Source organism: Mesoplodon densirostris, chromosome 4 (assembly GCF_025265405.1).
Source record: "Mesoplodon densirostris isolate mMesDen1 chromosome 4, mMesDen1 primary haplotype, whole genome shotgun sequence".
Taxonomy (NCBI): Eukaryota; Metazoa; Chordata; class Mammalia; order Artiodactyla; family Ziphiidae; genus Mesoplodon; species Mesoplodon densirostris.
In genome coordinates, this window is record NC_082664.1 from 132,910,696 (window position 1) to 132,927,610 (window position 16,915).

At 45.9% G+C, this 16,915-nt stretch overlaps 1 protein-coding gene and 1 non-coding gene across 2 annotated transcripts in view; one reads left to right on the forward strand and one right to left on the reverse strand.

Moving 5' to 3' along the window:
• The first annotated feature begins 2,928 nt into the window (after positions 1-2,928).
• The window catches only part of ANXA2 (annexin A2), a 44,978-nt gene continuing 30,991 nt past the window's right edge, over positions 2,929-16,915 (forward strand). The window contains exons 1-2 of the mRNA XM_060097260.1: positions 2,929-3,026; positions 14,368-14,426. Of these exons, the coding sequence (XP_059953243.1) occupies positions 14,379-14,426 (48 nt within the window). The 5' untranslated portion in view covers positions 2,929-3,026; positions 14,368-14,378. The remainder of the gene's footprint in view (positions 3,027-14,367; positions 14,427-16,915) is intronic.
• Positions 10,643-10,715, reverse strand: TRNAE-CUC (transfer RNA glutamic acid (anticodon CUC)). Its single transcript has one exon. It is a non-coding gene; the product is annotated as a tRNA-Glu (tRNA).

A 16,915-nucleotide genomic window follows, 5' to 3' on the forward strand; every position in this document is an offset into this window, starting at 1 on the left:
TCTCAGGGCTTCTAAGAATCTTAAGTGCATTGTTCCTGCCTGACAAGCTCAAAGTAAAGAGAGAGATCTATTATTAGAAAGAATAATCAATGTGAATTTTGGAGCATGGAGTTAAGCCTCATTAAGATTTACAGAAATTCCACAAAGTTTTTGAGAAAATTGCATTGGATATGAATTTTGGAGCATGGAATGAACCTCAATAAGATTTATAGAAAATCCACAGAATTTTAAGGATAATTGTATTAATGAAAGGACTGCCAGGTTGGACACAGAAACAGTTGAAAAGAAGTTTCTGGGCCTTCAAGTTTCTACTAGCATGAAGCAGGTTGAGAGCTACTCAGCTACAAATATGGACCATTCTTAAGGAGAAGGAAAGACATCTCAGAGAGTGGAATCAAGAGGCCAGAAGGCAAAGCCAAAAACTGATCAGATGATGGATTAAAGCAAAGATTGGCAAACTACAGCCCATAAAGTCAACCCAGCCTATTTTTGGATAGCCCACAAGCTAAGAGGCCTGGCAGCTTCAGCTTTTGCTTCTTGAGAGCCAGCTTCCATTATTATCCTAGTGTAGAGAGGAGGACCTGGCAGATGAGAGTCCAAGGGACGGAGAGACCCAGCCTGCTCTCAGCCATTCTAGCAACCCTAGCTGAGGCACCAAATGAGTGAAGTTCCTTTCCATCCTACAACCCTAGTTGAACTGCCCCATCCAACACCATGGAGAAGAGACAAGCTGTTGCCCCCGAGTCCTGTCCATATTGCAAAATCATGAGCAAATAAATGGTTTTATTTCTGTTTGAAGCACTAAGTTTTGGTGGTAATTTGTTAAACTGCAATAAGTAACGAGTGCATTTTTAAATCTCTGGACTGGGCAGGAGACTTTATTTGGGCTCCAGTTTCTTCATCTGTAAAAATCAAGAATTGGAAATGTTAGTCTCTTAAGGACCCTCTCTGCTCTAACATTCTGTTATTGGGTGAATAATTCTATTCTGTAAGTTTTAGTGAGTGCCTATCACTGCTAGCTAGGCACAATTAGCAGTGTTGAGGTGCAGCAGAGAAAGTGTGAACAAAATAAAGTCAAGGCTTTAGAGAACAGAATGCACAGCAGCAGACACAATCTGAGATCTGTTGTTGTAAACATTCTTCCAGCCATGGAGGAGAAAGAAAGAAAAAAGGATCTTTGCACTCAGAGATTCAAAAGCTCATTTAAACTGGCAGAATTGGCCCCCCATTCCTCAGAAAGAGCAAACCATGACTTCTGATAGCTTCCTTTTTATGAAAATACCAGTGTGAAGTTCTGTAGCAAGAAGCAGACTCTGGTTATTGGACAGATCTGTATGTTTGGCTTTGCTGGATGCCCTAGACAAGCAAAAGCATTCTTCTGGCTACTTGGCTTTTAGGTATTCCACATGATTTGAATTAAATCTTATCTTCTGTAAAGGGCCTATCACAGCACAGCTGGGCGTCAAGAGGCCCAGAGAAGAGAAGGGAAGCAGAATCCCGTCCACCATTACGGTCAGCCTGTGTTCTCCTTCTGTTCCAAAATGTTTAGGCTGTAAAACTTTCAGCCTAAATTGAAGGGCTATAAATGTAAATCAGACATTGTATCAACAGAATTGCTTATTTTCTATTTGTCCTTCTGACAGTGCCTATCATGTTTCATTCTGAGTGAAAGAAATGGGTAACAGTGCTATGGGCTGAGTGTCCAGAGCCCCCATTTGTGGTCTGGACTTGACTGTGGGCTTGGCAACGATGTCTTGGCCTTGCTGTTTCCTGATTCCCAGGAGTGAAGTGACGCTCAACTGGAAAGTAAAAACGGACGTTAAGATAGACGGGGGATTAAAACAGAAGCATCAGGAGAAAGAGCTAAGTGAGATCTGTGAAAGGGAGGAATTCAAAGGTACAGAGAGATCTTTGGGATTCTTAGCAAAACTCTCCTGCTAGTTTGAGGTCTGAGTACAGTATTTGCGCAATCAACCACAAAACCATGTTTGCCTGCATGTTGCCACTGCGGTTCGTGGAAGCAGAGAGTGGAAGAAAAGCGAGAAACAGCAAAACCAAGCCAGGGAGCTAAGAGTCTGAGAAAAAAACAAAAAAAAAAACAAGAAAACAACGGCAGGACAGAATGAAGGGAGGAAACTTCTTTGTTGGAACTGGAGGTTCAAAGCCACCGGCCCCACCCAGCCCGGGACGGCCTGCCACGAGGACGCGCGGGAGGCCCGGAGGGTCGCGGGAAGCGTGGAGGGAAGCCAAGCAGAGCGCGCTCGGGAAAAGGGCGCCTCCCCGGGCGGGCGGGGTGGGATCTAGGCTCCTGGCTTCGGCCTCCTACCCCGCCCCCACCCACCTAACTCCCACCTTGGCTCCGCGTCTCCCAGCGCGCTCCGAAGCCGGGGCGGGGCCAGTCCTTTTCCCGCCACGACTCGGCGGATCTCCTCCCCGCGATCCTCCCGGCAATAGCCGGTCAGAGGTTAAGCTGATATGTTTGCAGACGGTAACGGGGAGCTGGATGCCAACGGCCCAGCTCAGGGGAATCACGATTTATGTTTCTTGGAACAATTCTTCCTTCCATTGCATTGACGCCTTAAACAAACAACAAAAAAACGTGACTTAAGGTCAGAGTCTACGAAAGTCTTGCAAACGTATTAACCTGAGGCAGGGCTGCGCACTCGACGTGGCGCTCGAGAAGTAAAAGAGGAAGAGAGGAGAAAACTAGGCCGGTACTGGGCCTCGAAGAAGCCTCGGCGGCGCTTCACCGGACGGCAAAGCCGTGGGCGTGGGGCCGCTCCCACTGGCGCGACCCGGGGAATGTTCCAGGGCGAGGCGTCCCCCGCGGGCGAGCGGGCGGGCCTGGCAGTGTGAGTCACCCCGACTCCGGGGCTAGCGGCCGGAGCAGGAGAAGGCGGGGCGGCGGGGCGGCGGGGCGGGCCTCCCGTGCACCGCGAGGATGTGGAGGCTATAAAAACCCCACCCAGGCCAGCTGGCTCCGCTCTGCATCTGGCGACGCTCGCTGCGCACTGCGCTTGGCCCAGGTAAGCGGGGCGCCCCGCCCGCCCGCCCGCTATGGCCCCGGGGCCGCCGCGCTGGCGGGGTGTGGAGAGCGGGGGAAGGAGACGGCCTTGCAAAGAGCAGCTCTGGAGACGGGGACTCGGGAGGCCGTCCGGGGAGGGGGCTGAAGGGACGGTCCGCACTAGGAGCTTTGCGAGGAGGGCTTCCAGTGGCGAGGGGGGTCTGGACAGGAGTGAGGGGGACCGCGTGTGCCCCGGCCTGGGGGGTGCAGGCCAGAAGGAGGGGGTCGGGCATCCCCCCCGAAGTGCTCGCAGGAAGCCCGACGAGTTGGCGCCGGGGAGGGGGGCGGAGGGAGGCCTCGCATTCCAGACGCGCCGGGCGCCGCTGGGGGGCTGGGTGTGGCTTCCCTGCGAGCCCCTGGTCGGGTGGAGAGCAGACGTGCGGCACCCTCCACGTTTAACACTAGCGCTACGGCTATCTAGAAAGTAATCCCCATCTGTTCCAAGTTAACTTTACTTGAAACAAACGCGCATTTGTGGAACTTGTGCCGACGAGCAGGAGGGAAGCAGTCGGGGGAGGATGAGGGGTGGGAGTTTTTAGCAGCAACCTCCTGCCCCAGTAAAACAAAACAACGGAAGAACCTCCCCTAATTCTCCTTTGTCTAGCTTAGCTTGTAGGAGAGCAACTTCTGATTTCCGTGTATCTGGAGAGTTTCTTATTTGGTTGACTACTTTTGCATCAGGAAAGGAAGTGTTCCCCCGTGGTTCTGTGGGGAGAATCGTCACTGACTTACTGGCGCTGATGCGACATTGAGTCAGGGACAGAGGGTACAGAAAAGGGCGTAGCCCCCCGGGCTGCTCCTTGTATCTCTGTGAGATGGGTCCCAGCGCCTGGTGTTGTAGGCCTGGAGTCCATCAACTCTCAGTTTTAAAGGTGTGGACATCAATTTCCTTATCTATGAAAGTGGTTTAAGAATGCACATTCTTACCTTCCCCACATAGGGTTATTATAGAAGATTCCAAAAAACATGTTCATTCAAAAATAAATTTGTAAAGCACACTGAAAACATTAAGTGCCATACCAAAACCGAGTGTCATTCTTTTTGTGTTAAGATTTGCCATTTCAAAGCTATTAAAGGTAAAAGGACAGTAACCTCATGGGGCACGCTGGGTCTTTACCAGGAACCCTAAGGTCCTGGAGTCCAGGGGTCGGGACCCCTGAGCTCATACTGACGGTACTGATGGGCTCTGTCCAAAAGTGTGCCCTACTGTGCCTGTCCGGAACTTGGTCGTTTCGAGTGCAGAATGCGCTGTAGCACTGAAACAATGTTACAGAGGGTGCTTAGGTTCTCAGGCTAGCCCAGAAAACCTCTACCTTAACCTGCACTATATCGAAGTACTGATAGTACACGCCTAATTTGCGGGATGGGAGTGATGGTGGGTGGGGAGGGAGGGTGGGAAAAGGGTGAGGTATATAATACGTAAGAGTAAATCATTGAAGTATTTCGCTGGAAGTTTTCTAAGTTTTAAGGTTGGCCCTGATTAAATTATTTTAATTGGAAAATTATGTCATCACCTTCTCTACTTTTCTCTCTTCCTCCTGCCTCCTTGGAGACCCCCTCACCCCGCCCCCACATATTACAAAAGCCTGACCATGCTTCTCCAGTTCTGCTGCATTCCCCCCTCCCTCCCACTTCAGTGTTCTCATACCCAGCTAGAGACAAGCAGATTGAGTCAATATTCATTAATATTCAACGTTAGAAATGGTTGGTGGTCCTGAAATCCTCAGCAACCCAGGGGAGATGTGTTATTTAAAAGATAACAAGAACCTTTTTAAAACTAAACATCTGTAATTTATAGAATTTGAGGCTATGGAAGGAGCCACATAATATAATATTCAGGCATTGTGAAGGAAGATCTCATATGAGGCCAGGTTCAGTGTCCTTAGTGGTCAGTGGTGTTAAGACCATCCCTTACAGCACTTCTGACTCCACCTATCTTCAGTCAAGGCTTTCTCCAGAGGTATCGATTGCATCTGCAGTGCAAGGGTGTGACCATCAATGTAAATTTTTTAATTGGAGGTTTATGATTGGGGGACCGCCTAGATTTGGTGATTTCCTGCAGTGCTAAATGGCTTGCCTGTTGCAAATGCCCAGGAAATATAGCTGACTCACTGGCTTTGAGCAGGAGCTTGGTCTTGGAGTGGGGTCACGATAACATCCTCTGTCTTTGAGCTATTAAAAATGCTATATCGGGCCTCCCTGGTGGCGCAGTGGTTAAGAGTCCGCCTGCCGATGCAGGGGATACGGGTTCGTGCCCCGGTCTGGGAGGATCCCATATGCCGCGGAGCGGCTGGGCCCGTGAGCCATGGCCGCTGGGCCTGCGCATCCGGAGCCTGTGCTCCGCAACGGGAGAGGCCACAACAGTGAGAGGCCCGCATACCGCAAAAAGAAAAAAAAAAAAAAAAAATGCTGTATCGATTGACATGCCGGCAGTCGTGGCCATTGGTTTCCTGACTAATTTCTAATTTAAGTAGTTTTCCTGGCAAGGTAGATATCCTTCTATAATTGTTATTGATTTTGAGGGTTGTTGGCCCTTCTTGCACCATCGGGCCTAGAATTTGGCCTTTGTTCTTGGTCTTCCCTTGTGTGGGGCTGTGGGCCTGCTGAGGCATTTCTTACAAACTGAGCGTGGGTGTGTCACAAATAGAAGTCCCAGGTGCTCTCTTTTTTTGTGTGTGTGTGTGGTACGCGGGCCTCTCACTGTTGTGGCCTCTCCCGTTGCGGAGCACAGGCTCTGGACGCGCAGGCTCAGCGGCCATGGCCCATGGGACCAGCCGCTCCGCGGCATGTGGGATCCTCCCGGACTGGGGCACAAACCCGTTCCCAGGCTCTCTTGGGCTGCCTTAAACATCTGTTCATTCCACAATATTTATTAAGCACCTACTATGTTCTACTCACAGTATAAGCACTGAAGATATAGCACTGAACAAAACAGACCAAAACCAAAACCAAAACAAAACTCTGCTCTTTAGGCTTTAAATCTAGTGGGGAAAAAAATTGAATAGACAAAATCGAGTGAATTGTATAGACAATAATTGGATTTTGAGCTTTACGTTCTCCCAAATTAATGTTTGTTTCCAAACTTGGTTGGGGCTCATTTCCCCTTTAATCCAGCTGTTCCACAGACCTGAGCTTCATAGTGTACTAGCTTTAGGGAAAGTGTTGTTTAAAGTTATCATTGACTTAACCTGCCTTCTGGATTTGACTGTGAGAATAGAAACAGAGGGCTTCCCTGGTAGTGCAGTGGTTAAGGATCCGCTTGCCAATGCAGGGGACACGGGTTGTAGCCCTGGTCCTGGAAGATCCCACATGCCACGGAGCAACTAAGCCCGTGTACCACAGCTACTGAGCCCGCGCTCTAGAGCCCGTGAGCCACAACTACTGAAGCCTGTGCTCCTAGAGCCTGTGCTCCTAGAGCCCGTGCTCCGCAACGAGAGAAGCCACCGCAATGAGAAGCCTGCACACCACGATGAAGAGTAGCCCCCGCTCGCCGCAACTAGAGAAAGCCGGCGCACGGGTAGCAGCGAAGACCCAACACAGCCAAAAATAAATTAAAAAAAAAAAAAAGAATAGAAATGGAATGTTCTTTTTTTTGCTTGCATATGGGAATCCACCACCCTCTTTTTTCCTGGTGCCACACCCTATTCTAGTTGTAGGCTACATCAGGAGGAAACTCCACAGTCTTTTAAAAAAATTTTTTTTCCGCTCTTTCACTGTCGGGTCTGTTTTTCCTCCTCCAGTTGCCAGAGGCGGTCCCCATCTCCTTTGTTGGGGAGCAGGTCAGCTGTAGGGGTCAGGAGATGCCCAGCCTTGTGGCTCCAGTGAGATTACCTCCAAGTCTCCCCTAGGGTACACCTGAAGCTGTGAAACTGTCTGAGCTCAGTCTTGTCAGAGAGAAGTCAGTAGCATCTAAGTGGTCTGAGTTACACTCCCAGGCTTGGTGTGGGAAGTTCTGACTCAAGGGAGTGGCTTGTCACATGGAATCCTTGCCCTTTGTCTCTCTGCCACACCCAGTCCCCCCACTCCCAGCTCAGAGGAAATCAGAGTCCCAAGGCCGCTTGCAAATCTTTCCTCCTTGCTGCCTCCTTCCCTGCCTTTCTTGCCACAAGGAGATGTAGGTTAGTTTTCCACGTTGTCCCATGGACAGAGCTAAGAGGCAAGGGGCCCTGACGGTATTAAAGGTGGAGGTTGAGCTGTGGGAGAAGGTGAAGAGCTGCATATCATGAGAAAGAGGCTGTCTCCTGAATTGCTCTACCAGGCTCTACAAAGATGTGAACAGGGGCTGGGGATTGAAGCCTCCAAGCTCTGAATGTATGGAACTGGAACTTCATTTGAGATATGCAGTCCGAGGAAGGGAAAGGAAATTGAGGAAGGAGAATGTTGTGGGAAAAGAAGGAAAAAATATAATGTGGAAAGACGTAGTGTGTGTAAACCATCCAAAAATGTGAGTGAACGCTTACAGTTTGTTAGGCACTGTGCTCAGACCTGTGGGGAAATGGGGATGCATAAGACAGAAACCCTGGGGGCAGGTAGAATGGAAGACCGCCTTTGTACCCTCAGCTCCGACATTTCACAAATACACCAAGAGAGACAGGAGCACAGAGCAGGGAGAGGTACAGGAGAAAGGTAACAGTATTTTTTGTGTCCTGAAGTCTCCTGAGGATGTCAGCTGATCCAGATAGAGCATTCCCAGTAGAGGGAACTTGGAAAACCCAGGCCTAGAGGTAGTGGAACAGTGCTGAATGTGTTTGGAGAATTACCAATCCAGTCTGACTTCGGGGTGTGTGTGTGTGTGTGTGTGTGTGTGTGTGTGTGTTTGTGTGTGGAAGATCTTGAATGCTGTGTAGACTTTTTTCTGTAAGCAACAGGGCCCCATTGGAAATATAATATTTGGGCCATAAAACACTGAAATTGAGTTGTAGATGTGAAGACCTTGATTTCTCAACCGTGAGAGTACTTTGTGCCAAGTGACATCATTCTTCTGCACGTCTCTCTGCCCACTCCAACCCCACGTCGGGAGATTGAACAAGAGGCTCTGAGAGCTTGAGGCCACAGTGTGTCTGGAGTTAGTAAACAAATATTGATTCAGATCAGGCAGCAAAAGGGACAGGCCAGAGCAAGTGCAGTACCGTGTCCATTCTGCTCAGTTTGATCAAGGCCCCTGGGCAGAATTCCAGGATTTCTGGGGAATGACTTGCGCCTGTGACTCAGGCATTAATCAAGACCATAAAAACCAAGGAGAAAACTGTGTGATTTCCGGAAGGTTCTGCTAAATAAAAATGCTCTGGGAGGGAGGGGTGGAGAGTGAATAAAGTGGGCACTCTATCCCTACCCCCGACTCATGCATTTTTTTTACCCCCTCTTGGTATAAAATTCCAGTCTGGTCCTGTAGACCCAGGACTGCACAGTAAGGGCTTGGCGGGGAATCCCAACCCTCCATCCCCACACCCGCCCCCATTTTTTTGGTTTTAAAAAATCCTCCTTTGTATCATCCAGTCCCTGATTGATTCATCATGGTTGCTAGGGATGTGTTTTGCAGTAACACATCAACACTCCACATTTTAAAAGTGGGTGTGACCACGGAACTGCTGGGTTATACTCAGATTCTGCCGGGCACAGGAGCTCTGTCTCAATGTGTTTTTGTTTGTTTGTGAGAATTAACATTTGGGCTTTCTGGAGGTGGTTCTTCATTCATTTCAGTAGAACTTGTTTTTATTATTTGAAGCACTAACTTTTAGGTTTACTTTTTTTGTTTGTTTCAACCTTTTTGCAAACTTTCTTTTACTTTTTTTGGGGGGGGGCGGGGAGATGTTAAAGCTGTTTTACTTGTACTATTTTTGTTGCAACTGTGTGTTGGAAGTGAAACAGTGAAGTACAGTGTAATCTATTGGGTTTAAAAAAAAAAGGACAAACTCTTATCTTTAAGATAGTGCTTATGTTAGATGTAAGTTGCTTCATTTCCAGCAGCTGCACGGATTTCTTTAATGTCTAGCTTTGCACTATAAGAGCTTTTCCAGTCAGGCAATTAACAGTTTCATTTATTAATATTTTCAAGGCCAGAGGAAACTGTTCCCGTTCCCTTCATTAGGGTGCAGTGTCTGTGTTCCCTTCCCAGTGGTGCGTTATTTCAAGCCAGTCTGAAGTGGGTATGGCTCTCACTGAGTCTCCTTGTACTTCTCTAGTTATTTTCTTAAACAAAAAACTTTCCCTGAAGAAGGCGATTTTAACAATCTTGTCTATGTCACCCAACCCTTTCCTGGGAATAAGAGGTACTGGTATATGGAGGTACTCAGCAACAGATTGAATTTGCTGATTTTTTTTCTTTTTCTTTTTTGCAAGTTGAAACCAGTTGGAGATCTGGCTGAGGCTGTAGTGTTGGAAAGAGTGATGCCATTTTCGTGTCTGTGGAGAGGTCTGCCAGGAAAGGAGCGGTTCTGCTTTTAATGCGCTTATGAATTTTTCAGTGTGCTAAGTGGTCACTGGGGGTGGAACTGTCTCCTAGGGTATGGAGACTTAAAAACAACAGGTACACTAAAAAGGCAGAGCCATTGTTTCAGTAAGAAAGTTCAGCCTCCAGAGCAAATACGGTGAATGGATACTGAATATTGGCATCAAATCCCTTTCCATAGCCAAGCCTAAATCTGCACCGTTCAGAAACTTACATCTCAGGCCCCCCACGTGCCACTACATTAGACATGGCTGGTTTTAAACCTGGCCTCTTGTCCCCCCCGCCTCCCCGGCACACTCTCCCACATCCCATCTCCTCAGGCTTTCCCTTGTTTCTCTGGCTGGAACCTTCCAGGGTGAGTGATTGTCCTTCTCAAACTAGTCAGTACCTCACCTTTCAGACCCTTAGCCAATCTCACTCATGCTGCTTTTATCTTTCTCTGTCTCCATGTCTTAATCTCTTGGAATGAAGAGCCACTGTGGTGAGGTTGAAAGGGCAAGGGCCCAAGAGTCAGGGGACCTGGATCCTGGCCCTGACTCCCTTACTCATTAGCTGGGTGACCTGGGCTAGTCTTCCTGGGGCGAGAAGGGAAGAGAGCTGCAAGGTCCTGCAGGAGTGGAGTCTGTGTTTCATAGTTTTGTGTGTGTCTCTCCCAGCCCTTAATGCGGGGCTGGCCCAGTGTGTGTGTGTTAGGGGCTTGTTGATTGATTACCTGGGTGTCACCAGTGATTGTAACCTACAGTAGCCCTGCCAAGACTTTCTCTTTCTGCTTCCAAGGAGAACAGCACTCTGACATCTTCTCATTAATCACATGCACTATATTAAGCTAATGTTTTAACAAACATGAGTGACACAGCCGACTCTTCTGGAGATTAATTAGTCGTCTGCAAGATGACTTTGCATTCCCAGGGGATTGGATGTAGTGAAGAGACCAGGATGTAGTGAAGAAACCAGCGGATTGCATGTGAAGAAATGAGGGCCATGGTTTTAAAAAAATTTTATTAAATGATATTTTTAATATTATTTATTTTTAATATTTATCTTTAATATTTATTTATTTATTTTGGCTGTGCCAAGTCTTAGTTGCAGCACACAGGATCTTTTAGCTGCGGCATGTATGCAGGATCTAGTTCCCTGACCAGGGATCGAACCTGGGCCCCCTGCATTGAGAGCGCAGAGTCTTAACCACTGGACCACCAGGGAAGTCCTGAGGGCTGTGTTTTATTTTTAAGGTGAAAATGTGGTTGCCCTTAAGCTTGCATGGAGTAGGAAATATTTATATGGATACAGAAGACACTTGCGTGGAGTAATCCCAAGCTTCATGGATATTGTTTTTTTGGTTATTGTGACATTCTTTTCCTACAGAATGATTATCAATAATATAAATATAAATGTTCATTATGCAAAATAGCAACTCGTTTCTGACTGTTTATTTAGCACCTAGCGTGTGCAGAGGCCCTCTTAAATCTGTGGCGGAACTGGGACTCTACGGGGCAGATGAGACCCCGTTTGGTTGAATTGTACTACGTATTTGCCATCTGAATATGTGGCGCACGCGTGGCAGGAACTCAGGACACTTTTGCTCAGTGGTGAGTAAGTCTAGTGGCATCAGAAAGTGTTTCTGGCATTGAAAGGTGGGAGAGGCAGTGCCGGGGAATGGGGACTGCAGCCACCCTATTGGAGCAGGCGCCAGAGGTGTGGTGACTTGAGGAATGGGCAGCATCTGTAACCAGAAGAAGAGACAAGGGTAAGGAGATGAGGCGGGAGACACGAATCAAGGTGCTGTGGATTAAAGCAGTTACGGTGTGTTTGGGGAGAAGCAAGGAACAGTTTGGTTGAGGTCCACTTTTGCTGGAGAGTCCATAGAGGGCTGGACGGAGCTGGAGTAAGAGAACGTCACGGAAGGATGGATTTTGAACTATTGTGACAAGATAAAATAGAGGAATTTAGTTGGTAGTGGCATGTAGGACTGATGAGATGAAAGAGCAGTACAACTGTTGACCGTTAAGCAGCAAGGAAGACTTGTGGGGCTTTTTTTTTTTTTTTCCCCTCTTGCAATACGCGGGCCTCTAACCATTGTGGCCTCTCCGGTTGCGGAGCACAGGCTCCGGACGCACAGGCTCAGCGGCCATGGCTCACGAGCCCAGCCGCCCCGCGGCATGTGGGATCCTCCCGGACCGGGGCACAAACCCGCGTCTCCTGCATCGGCAGGCGGACCCTCAACCACTGCGCCACCAGGGAAGCCTTGTGGGGCTTTTTAAAATCCCCATTTTCTGTCTCTGTGCTGTGCCTGTGGGAGAAGGATTACGTGAATCCAATGGTCTTTGGTTTGTACCGTACTGAGGGGTCCGTGTGGACATGGTTAGGCAGCTGTCTCCCAAGCCGGTGCTCGGAGCTGGAAAGGCAACTTGAAAGAACTGCCTGGCAGAAACTTACCCGCCTCTGCGGTTGCGATTTCCTAAACCTCAGAACCCATGTGAAGTAACTGATCTAATAAATAAGTGGAATTTAATCCACCCGGAAACAACTCTGACTTGTTGGTCTTCTTTTTGTTTTGACATTTTTCTTTCTTAGCTGTTTACAGTGGGGACTAGAATTCTGCAAGGCAGATGACAACCGTTTACCCCTCACTGCAAACCTAGCCCAGTTCTGACTGAGCCCAAGGGGCGGGAGTCCAGGCCAGGGCTTTAGGTGGTCCATGTCCTGGGGAGCTCATGTCCTCTTTGGTGATTCTCAGCAGCATCCTGATGAGATGCTATAGAATGTTTCTTGGTCCAAGTTGAAGTTAGAGATTATTCTTCGATTTTACATTCTTATACTAATTCTTCCAAATCTGGTGTGTACTTTACACTTACAGCACATCTCAGTATGGTCTGGACACTTTTCTTCAGTGCTTGATAGCCCCATGTGGCTGGTGGCTAGTGTATTGGACAGTCTAGCTACAGAGCAAGACTCTTAAAGAAAATAGACTTTATTTTTTAGGGCAGTTTTAGGTTCACAGAATAATTGAGTACAAAGTCAGAGTTCCCATATATTCCCCGCACCCCCCCTATATACACACACAACCTCTCCAACTATGAAAATCCCCCACCAGAGAAGTACATTTGTTACAGTTGCTGGACCTACACTGACACATCTTTATCACTCAAAATACATAGTTTACATTAGGGTTCATTCTTGGCGTTGTAAATTCTGTGGATTTTGGCAAACGTATAATAACGTATCCACCATTACTGTATCACAGCCCTAAAAATCTTGTGTGCCCTGCCAGTTCGTCCCTCCCTCCTTCCCCTCTAATCCGTAGCAGCCACTGATCCTTTTACTGTCTCCATGGTTGTGCCTTTTCCAGAATGGCATATAATTGGAATCATACATTATGTAGCCTTTTCAAACTGCTTTTTTCACTTAGTAATATACATTTAAGTTTGCTTCATGTCTGTTCATGGCTTGATAGCTCATTTCTTTTTAGTGCTGAATAATATTACATTGTCTGGATGTACCACAGTTTATTTATAGAGGATGACTTTACAAACTAGGATCATATCCCAGTGCTGTGATGCATTGCAGGGGTTGGGGGTGTGTGTGATAGTGTCTGAGAGTTGGGGGAATGGGGGAGTTGGAATAGCTGTGATTTTCTTTTTTGCCGTGTGCTTAGAAGACTTCTATAAGCATCAAGAAGAGAGAAGACGTCGTGTAGGAGAGAGCTCATGGTGAAAATCTTGTAGAAATACTTCCATAACCACAAATAAAGGCAAATCTTTTTCTCTTAATTCCTCTAACTCACCCCAAACAGAGCCTGGAATCTGCCTAGTCCAAAGCCTTCTGATAAATTAACAAATGTCTATGTCCAAATATTCCTTCAAAGCCAGCTGTATGAAAACACGTAGACTAAGCAAACTGTTGGAAGAGAAAAGAAAGCTGAATTGCATGGGCACAATTTCCTTGATCAAAGAATATTAAGCAAAAATAGACCAAAACAGGAGTTGCTGCAATTCAGACGTCGTTCCCACTGTTTGAGGATGCAGCTCTGCTCTGTTTTCTTTATTTTGGGGAGGCTGTTGCTGAATGACCTGTCTTGTCTCAGTTGAGGTAAATTTCCTGCCAGTTGAGCACTTTTTATTGGCAGGGGTTGGTATATCAATTCCGAGAACTGTGTGATTGCAAAGCTGGAAAGCCAGTTCATTACGTTGTCTTATCACTGTCCAATTAAGTGTATTAACTGAAAGATGACTTCATTTCAGCCATTTTGAATCTTAAATACAAGGATCAGTCTTTTATGGGATGAGTTAATGTCAAAATCTGTCCATTGTCTTTCTCATCAACAGTTTAAAATCTTCTAAGCATTGGTGAGCTAAGAGAGTAATTATGGATAGTAATAAAGAGCTCCATTTAGGAATCAGCCAGCATGAAAATGCTACTGATTTCAGTTCATATCCACAGTTTTCAGACTATGGATATATATTATATATGATATATTAAATTACTGGTGAAAAATACAGCAGTAATGGCTGGTTTGACAAGATTATCACTTTTTAGGAGAACCGGAAGATTCAGTTGCACTGGTCTCGGGAAGAAACATTTTGTTTTTGTATTTACAAGTCAGTCTCCCCAGGTTCTCTTTAAACTGAGCAAGAACAAGACTAACTAGTTCTGTAGTCCATCCCAAACCTAAGGCAAACCATCTCTCAGCTTTAATTTTCCCAATCACAAGATAAGAATTGCATCTGTTTGCAAATATTACTCTAATATCGTCAGATGAAATGGTCCAAGAAGTAGAGATGAGTATAATGAATCACTGCCCTTCGGGGGAAAGGAAAGCCTCTTCATAATACTTCTTGTACTTATTTTTTTCCAGCTTCTTTCAAAATGTCTACCGTTCATGAAATTCTCTGCAAGCTCAGCTTGGAGGGTGATGTAAGTATATCATTTTCACTTTGTGTAATTTTTGCAAATTGGGCATCTCTCTGGGTAACTGTGCCTCTTCCTTTCCTTGTACATCTAAGGAAAATGAGGACAAAATTCAGACAGTCATTCCCAGAATCCCCTTGGTTCCCTGTCTTCCCCAGTACTTTAGCTGTTCCTAGTAGTTCAATTTGAAAGAAATGTTATGGCTCCAGAAACTGTTTTGGCATCACATTAAAATTGGACAGATACTAGTGACACTGAGATGCTTGGAATTTTTTCCTGCTGTATACTTAACATGCCAGTGGTAGTAGTTATTGTGATGATACAGGACTTTTTTTTTTTTTAATTGGAGTGTAGTTGCTTTACACTGCTGTGTCAGTCCGTTTCTGATGTACGGCAAAGTGAATCAGCCATACGGATACATATATCCCCTCTTCTTTGGATTTGCTTTCCATTTAGGTCACAACAGAGCACTGAGTAGAGTTCCCTGTGCTCTACAGTAGGTTCTCATTGATACAGGATTTTTAATGTCACGCCCTCAGATTTTCTTAATGGTTGGCATAAGCTACAGCCATATTGAAAATGATCCTGCATGTTTTGGACTTCTTGTAGTGTCCAGAGAGTTAGTCCAGACAAGGACTTTTTAAAATTTAGTACCTGGGAAAACTTTTCTCCAAAATAGCTAGAATTTTTTCTTTTTTAACAAAATAATAGAAGTATTATAATTCATCTTGTTGCCTTTTTTGCTTTGGCTATCAGGTAGCTCAGACTTATACTTAGTTGTCTTTCACGGGAACTTGGAAATTCTGATACATTTGCTTTTTTGTTTTACAGTCAAAAATTTTGAAAGCTATATGCAGAATTATAAGTCATTGCAAATGCTTTTAGAATAAAGTAGAGTATAAATTATGAGTATGTAAAATATCTAATAATACAATACATCTTTCAGGTTATCTTGGCAGAACTGGCTTTTACAGAAACTCAGCAGTGACACTGGTTTGTAGGCATATCTTACAGATATTTCAAAATACACTCTCACTGAAATTAAAATGCAAAGAAGCAGTCCAGTGGGTTGACAGCAGCTTGGGTCATGTGGTACACGTGGTCTCTGGTGCTTGCCCATAAAACATGCAGATGGATGATATTGGTGCGAGCACAGGTTGTATGGAGTGTCAAGCCTACCTCGTTTTCATCTTTCTTCTTGGACCTTGTGCACGCTGTTGTTGGCAACCATACCAGCAGCATGTTGAGGTCCAGACAAGTCCAAGAGCTAAATAAATTTTTTCTTAATGGATCAGACCATTAGATCATTTCTAGTATCGGGTTTCATCAGAGGGCTTTTCATGTGGCCTTTGAAGTTACTCTAGTATGATGTGCTTCTCTGTGGAGAGATGGGACTGCAATAGAAAATGTCATGTATTCCCCAATACTTTGAGGGAAGAGAAACATCACTTTGGCCTCCATAACTTGATTTTCAGATAAATGAATTTTACAGGTAATAAGTTCAATTATCCATTTAATTTTATTTCCAGAGATACTATAAAATGATGCAAAACTTTTCCCTACTCCCTGTTGTTCTTGGGATGAGATGACATAGCACCTGATATATGAAGCCATATTTGATATGGCTCGATGGCCAGACTGCCTACCTTTGTAAATAACTGATGGCATTGTTAATAAATAGGAAAATGGGCTCCCTTAGATTTCTGTCCTCATTTTATAGCCACCATATCATATATAGTAAGTATTTCAGAATAACACTTTGTCATTACCTTTTCCTGAATGTGTGCTCTATCCCCATTGAGTTAATCTTACTGAAAAGTTTAAGTAGTGAAATTATATGGAAAACACCTTGATAATCCACTGTGTTTCAGTTATATGTATTAACTGGATTTACTATTTGGCCAAGATGGTCACAAGTACATTTTGAAACATTTTGTCCAGCCCTGAACTTAGATTTGTGGCTTTGTGCTAGGAGACATTTGGGAGGATGGCATCTTAGTTGTTTACCTACACAGCCTCACTGCTAATAAATGCTGGGGTGCCTTGTAACGTGATATATGTGGGTGGAAAGGTAAGTCAGGGCAACTCAGTCTCCGACTGTTCCCAGAAACAGCCTAGACAGAGTCACGATATGAGGGGAGGTGTGCAGTGTGGGGAGGCGGGGATGGGGAGCCTTGACGTTAAAGGCGGTGCAGTGGTGGATGGGTCCACTGGCCATCAGGCAACCTAAAGAACATTGTCAGTCCTGTTTTGTCTGTCCTTTGCTTTGGGACTGGATAGCAGGGAGGAGGAGAGCTGTAAGTGCATTTTAAAGGAGAGAAGTTAACACTCTGGAGAGGAGAACTGATGTAGAATCATGCTGTTGTCCTTACCTCAGTCTGGGGTCGGGAGGGCTGGGGAGGGTCCATCAGATCTGGAAGGGTGATGGGCTTTGAAAAGCACCAGAAAGGAAGCACCCGTGGTTTAAAAGGCAGTGAGAAAAAAAATACTAGGAA